The 6,791-nt window shown below is 31.1% G+C and overlaps 1 protein-coding gene across 2 annotated transcripts; it reads right to left on the bottom strand.

The window, feature by feature from the left end:
* Positions 1-2,489: 2,489 nt before the first annotated feature.
* LOC138937065 (membrane protein BRI3) lies at positions 2,490-3,804 on the bottom strand. Of its 2 annotated transcripts, none has more exons than XM_070302949.1 (3): positions 3,538-3,804; positions 3,051-3,202; positions 2,490-2,960 (listed from the first exon to the last, which is right to left on the bottom strand). In XM_070302949.1, exons 1-3 carry the CDS (start codon positions 3,620-3,622, stop codon positions 2,829-2,831), a joined length of 369 nt encoding a protein of 122 aa, XP_070159050.1. In that variant the 5' UTR covers positions 3,623-3,804; the 3' UTR covers positions 2,490-2,828. The 2 variants fall into 2 exon arrangements, with proteins under 2 accessions (XP_070159050.1, XP_070159052.1); XM_070302951.1 differs by having other exon boundaries at positions 2,518-2,960; positions 3,556-3,789.
* Between the last annotated feature and the right edge of the window lie 2,987 nt (positions 3,805-6,791).

Below are 6,791 nucleotides of genomic sequence, written 5' to 3'. Positions count from 1 at the left end.
CACACATGCTAAAATAAAATAAAATAAAATTGACAATAAAATAATAATAAAAATAATAAATATAAAAATAAGCATTTCTATATCCTTCCTCTGCCGTTTTCTTCTTCTATTCTTAGTATTATCAGTCTTTGTCCATCCTCTTCTAACACTTTCTATCTTCTCTTTCTGTCCTGTCTTCTCACATTCTTTAAGTTAAGGAGATTCATAAAGGTCTGTTTTACTGATAAAAACGCGAATATTAGTCATGCAAAATATTTTTGTTGATTATAGATATCAAATCCTTTTCCACAATTAAAGTGTACATAATAACAAAGTGCGGGGTTTAACATTTTATATGAAAAGTGAAAAAAAATTATAAAATTACAATTTTGTTATCGGTCCGTGCCATCAACATTTACTTAATATAAAAGATTTGTTATTTACGCGTGCCTAATCAGTGTACTCCGCACTCGGCATTTCATCAAAGAGTATAAGTAAAATTAGAGAAGAGAGTTTAGAAGCTTTGTAAAAAATATTTTGCAAAATAAAATTTTCGTGCATATGTGTGTGTGCGAGATGGAGGCTCAAGAGTAAAACCAGAGAGAAGCCTGAGAGAGGCAATGCCGGCGATTTTCGTGGGACGCTTTTTCTAGGCCGTAGAGCAGCACCGTGCATTCACTTTCAGGAATTGGAAACACGTACCCACATCCACTTTTCGGTACTGTCGGTCAAATCTCCATATGGTTCATGTCCGTGCTACATCCACTTTTCGATACTGTCGGTCATTTGGTTCATATCCATGCTACATCCACTTTTCGATCTTTTCGATAGTGGTAGTACACTGATTGCTTGACAAAGAGAGATGTGGCGCCGCTTTGTCTCGTATGTGTGTAGTATCCATGAAGCACACACCGATACGTCGAGCACACGGATGCGATCGTTGAGAGATAAATCTAGATAAGGAACGATAATCGCGCGCTGTCCTTGTTCCTCTAACGTATCGCTTTACGGTCGAGATACAACCTGAAAATGCTTCCTGGCTTCTCGTGGCAGAAAACAGTAATGCAACAAGACTAACGGGCGCCTATTTTTGGAGAATTTTATATTTGTACAGGGTGTCCTAGACTACCCGTACACCTCTTTTCTTTCAAAAACAGCATTTTAGAGAAAAACGTTTTGAACAAAAATTATATGGTTTTGAGGGGAACATAAGATGGTGTCATTGGTTTGACCTTGGATGGCATCATTAAGGTCAAGTCAAGGACACCTTTAATTTCTTAAATGGAACCCCTTATTTTTCATTACACATTCTTGTAGCTTATCTCGAGAGCTTTCCAAAACACTATAATAAAGTATTTTTTCATTGAATATTTTTTTAGTTATTTTTATCTTAATCTGACATATTTTGATATAAAAAATAAAATATCTCTTAAAATATTTAATTATAACCTTACCGTAATACTTTTATGTACAGAATAATGAGACAAATCAATTAGTGTAAAAAAATAATTGTTTTTAAGAAAATTATTTACAATGTATTTTTTAAAATAATTATTTGTTTTTTTTGCACTAATTGATTTGTCTCATTATTCTGTACATAAAAGTATTATGGTAAGATTATCGAAAACTAAATATTTAATGAGATATTTTATTTTTTATATCAAAATATGTCAGATAAGATATAAAATAACTCAAAAAGTACTTAATGAAAAAATACTTTATTACATTGTTTTGAAAAGCTCTCGAGATAAGCTATAAAAATATAAATGTGCAATAAAAAATGAGGGGTTCCATTTAAGAAAATATCGATCACATTAATCTCACCTTGAAAAGATCATTCAAGGTCAAGTCCATATTTTTATCATGTGGCCCCCTCGAAATCATCCAACTTTTGTTTGAAACATTTTTTTCTACAATCAAAAATAAAAAAGTTATTTGGGGTGGGACATTAAAATGGGACACCCTATATAATAATAATAATATAATAAATAATCACACGTTTTTTGCGACACATTTCGGGTCCTTATCAATGATATTAAAACAATAAAACGCGTGAAAATTTTAACTTTATTTTATTTTATTGAATAAATACAATTTTATTGACATTTGTTGAAAAAAATTTTTAATACATTTTTCTGCATTTTTATTGAAATGTTAATAAAATGGCAATTAAAAAGGATCGATTATTTAAAATTTTAGCATGTGATTCAGGACTATTTCAGTATAATTTTATTATGATTTTTGTAAAATCTTTCTATTAGGGAATATGCAGGTAATAATTAAATTATTAAAAATTACGAATTAACACATATGTATATGTGCTTGTAAAATTATATATAAATGTTAGTTTTACAAAGCTATTTATTTCATAATATTACTGAAACTTTTTCTATTTACATATTGATATATCTATATGCATACATAGATATGACTATATTATTCCAATTCAGTTTTTCAATTTAATAAAAAAGTATATTGTTATATAGAATAAAAATAAATAATTAGTAAATCAAGACTAAATAATAAGTACATACCTAACAAGATACATATAATATCCAAAATTTTGTTCATATAAAACTAGTATTTAAAACGAAAAATATTTGGAAATCGCTGTTTCACATAATCATTAATGTTCATAAAATTGAATTATTTTTAACTTTTTTATTCATTTAAAATATCTCTTACACAAATATATTAATTTTACTACAAACCTAAAAATCTATTCTATTTTAACATTAAATATTTATCACTCAATATTAATTGTTTTTTAAACATCTCCTGTTTGCTTTAAATGTACTTGAGATGAAATTATTCTTTGTATACAAGTATACATTTTCCTTTATTTTTAGTCAACCAAAATAAGCTCCACAATTCGAGCAGCGTTTTGTCTTTAGTAGCATACAGCAAATAATTCCAAAAGGAAAAAAGAGAATCGCACATAGTAGGCCAAAACATGTATAATCGTCTTCCATCACACCTACCTGTTATGTCAGTTGAATATCAATTTTTTGGCTTGATAGCAAGTGTAGACAAATATAATAACATTCAAATAATAAAAAATCAATGCATACTCTGCATGCAGGGCAGCCGCCAACTAGAATAATTTCTGGAACAATGATTGCCATAGAATGCACAGAACCATATGATGGGATGTAATTTTCTTGACAGCCAGTATCAGTATTATTAGGATAGTATCCAGGGGGTGGTTGATATGGTACATTCACTAATAATAAAAATTGATAATAAACTATATGTGAAATAAACTTAATAATAATGCTTTGCAAATAAACATGCTTTCATATTACTCTTTTTCTTCCTTAAATAAATATTACTTTTTATAATTTCAGAAAGAGCTTACATGTTTGTAACAATCTTTTTTTTGACTTATTTATAGTTAGCCCCAGTCATTTATTATATGTTATGTAGCATTTTCAATCATAACTTTCCAAAAATAACTCAAAAAAATAAGATTAATAATTATTTGTATATTACTACGGAAAGCTGTGTCTTCTCAAGATGCAATAAAAAGAAAAATATTTTTGTAAGAGGCAATCTAACCTAAAAATGAAAACACACCTGCCGGAGCCGTTGCGATGGAATACGGCGGCGGCTTTTCGAGTGGATTTAACAATTGATTCTCCATAATCAATTCTCTAACACTTTAACAAAAGTCTTATTTCATGCAATAAATACATGTGATACGCTCCATAATCTACTAGCTTCTTTGAATTATTTTAGATTATTTGGTGGAGAATCAGTTATGACTAGAGTCCTATACATAGGCATAGGTTGCGGTCGGGAAGACACTAGAAATGCTTCGCAGCATTGGATTAACCAATAAAAATAAAGAAATCTTTATTCTTTGTGTCCTGATTCAATCAAATGCTTCGAAGCATTTCTAGCGTCTTCTCGACCGCAGCCATAGTATATCTAGACCGAGGTTGAGGAGTGAGAGCCGAGGTGCACGTAGAAAAGGACATACTCTGTTTCGTGCCCCTTGGGTTCTCACTCGCTCGCACGTAGCATGACGAAAGAGAGCGCTATGCTCTGTGCGAGCAAGAGAGAACGCAAGGGGCATAGAGTATGTCCTTTTTTACGTGCATCTTTACCCACTTTTTAAGGGCCGACAAAAATGACAGGCAAACTCCGAATTGACATTGGAGACCTCGCGCGGTGAAAATGTGAAACTCAGATTTCAGGATTAGGGCTCGTTCCCACTGAGCGCGTCTCGCGTCGCGTCACGACGCGACGCGACGGCAGTTCAAGACATGGCGTTTTTTGTTATTCACACTAAACGCGTCGCGGCAAGTCAACGCATGCGCAGAATGTACTAGTTCGCCAGGTTATTGGTTGCAATAAATGTGAACATAACCTTTAAATTAAAATATAGTACAAATCTGATTATCTGTTTTCTGTAAAACAGTATATATGACCTAAAACAGTGTATTAAATATCGGAGACATACGATTGAAACAGAGTGAGTATAGTATGTATGTATGAAATTATGTTATTATCAAAATTTTTAAAGTTACTTTTTCTCCATTACTAATTATATCACAGCAAGTCAATCTGTTGTTTATTTTTATTTGTATGTCATTTGTTGGGTTTGTATTTGTAGAATTATGGAAGCCCACAGTGAATGAGAATCCGAAAAACAATTATTTTCTATGCCAAGCACTATGCTGTTGCATATCATTATCATATCACTCACAAATGTCAGTTCTGTGTCGGTGGACATGGTGACCAACAATGGCAAACGCGAGAATGTCGAGCAACCAAACGAACCAAATCGACGCGTCGCGCAAGAAGGTCGCGTCGGAGATGATGCAATAAAACAGACGTTCTGATTGGCTATCTTGTAACGCGACGCGTGACGCGCTCAGTGGGAACGAGCCCTTACACTGAGGAATGAATTCTCAGTCTCGATGATAGCTCCATAAAGTACCGCCGTAAAGTTAGCAGAGGAATTAAATATTTTCTAATTATTTTATATTATATAATTTAGGAATTGTTTGGGGAAGTTTAGGAAAATCATTTTAACATTTAGGAAACAATATTTTTTTTGTAATAACAAAAATTTATCGAGCGTCAAGTTAGCAGATCTTAATTATGTTTAATAAATATTATGAACGGGATCGATTAGAAATCATTTGGGAATAACATATTCATTAATATTTTTATTTGGGAAAGTTGCATTTTTGTAATTTAAATAAATTTGTGTATTCAAAAAAATGCATTATGCGTTATGCACGCGGCATAAAGGATTCAACCAATCAGAGTCTTTTATTTCTAAAATGAAAGTCTCAATAAAATATTTTCATGTGCGCTGGTCCTTAAGAGCGAGCAAAATGAACAAGATTCAACTCTATAACATTATATTACATATGACGTTCTCGGAATTGACGACGTAGATTTTATTATTTTACTGAATTTTTATAATTTTTTTATAAACATACCTATAATACTTAATGGCTTCATGCCTGTAACATTGGTAAGAAATTTCAAATACATATTTTTGTAACATTTTAATAGAAAACAGAATTTATAATAAATTAAGAATAAATTTCAGGACCACGTGCTACGTGTTTGAAATCTAAGTTGCAATGAATCGAAAAATTAGACAAGGCAGTGGAACATTGAGAATTACGGAAAATAAGAATGTAAGACATGCTGAGGATAGTAAGTGCACGATATACATCTTTGTTCTTTAAATGATTTTATTTTCTTCCATTATGCACAATAAAGATTTTTATTTAAACAAATGTTCACACGTACACGCACACATAGAAAAAAAACATTATAGCTCTATTATTCTAAGTATTTTGCTTGCTCTTAAGGACCAGCGCACATGAAAATATTTTATTAAGTCTTTCATTTTAGAAATAAAAGACTCTGATTGGTTGAATCCTTTATGCCGCGTGCATAACGCATAATGCATTTTTTTGAATACAAATTTATTTAAATTACAAAAATGCGACTTTCCCAAATAAAAATATTAATGAATATGTTATTCCCAAATGATTTCTAATCGATTCCATTCATAATATTTATTAAACATAATTAAGATCTGCTAACTTGACGCTCGATAAATTTTTATTATTACAAAAAAAATATTGTTTCCTAAATGTTAAAATGATTTTCCTAAACTTCCCCAAACGATTCCTAAATTATATAATATAAAATAATTAGAAAATATTTAATTTCTCTGCTAACTCTACGGCGGTCATAAAGTTGGCCGGTCAACATTCACTTCTATAATTTTTTTTTACGAATCGTTTATTGGTGATTGTTGCCCTAATTACAACGTTTGTTGGTTAATATTTTTTTTTAAAATACGAAAACAAAATTTTGTATGAGAAGTTAACCGGAAAGATATTATTTTTGTTTCAAACTTAGTTCTATCGATGCGCAATCGTTTGTTGGTCACGGAAAAACTAATTAAAACGTTTGTTGGCTCATATTTGCCTTGAAAAAAAAACAACTAATGCACCCTAATGGAATGGCAAGGGAGGGGGGAGTCGTTTTGAGTATTTTGTATGACAATGCCGTGACATGTACGTGAAATTTTAAGTGCGAAAGAATACAGTACAATTTTTAATTGTTTACGGACAGCATGAAAAACACAGGTATACAACAAAACATCTGTATATAAATAATAAGGGCTTGAGCAGAATAACTGACTTGACAATGTTTTATGACTTAAGTCTTTGTCTTGAAGTAACGCACAATACTGTACTACAGTATTAAAGTCATAAAACATTGTCAAGTCAGCTATTCTGCTCTAGTCCTAAGGATATTCTAATAGTTTTCTA

This window comes from Polyergus mexicanus, unplaced genomic scaffold (assembly GCF_030449975.1).
Source record: "Polyergus mexicanus isolate NDT 795.1 unplaced genomic scaffold, iyPolMexi1.0 SCAF_10, whole genome shotgun sequence".
Classification (NCBI taxonomy): Eukaryota; Metazoa; Arthropoda; class Insecta; order Hymenoptera; family Formicidae; genus Polyergus; species Polyergus mexicanus.
The sequence above is the reverse complement of the archived record's forward strand: the minus strand, read 5'-3'. Positions and strand labels throughout refer to the sequence as shown.

Coding starts and splice junctions, on each gene's coding strand:
- LOC138937065 (XM_070302949.1), bottom strand. CDS start 3,622: ATGGAGAATCAATTGTTAAATCCACTCGAAAAGCCGCCGCCGTATTCC. Junction 3,203..3,537: donor AGGTGTGTTTTCATTTTTAG/GTTAGATTGCCT, acceptor TTTTATTATTAG/TGAATGTACCATATCAACCA. Junction 2,961..3,050: donor GCGGCTGCCCTGCATGCAGA/GTATGCATTGAT, acceptor CTGACATAACAG/GTAGGTGTGATGGAAGACGA.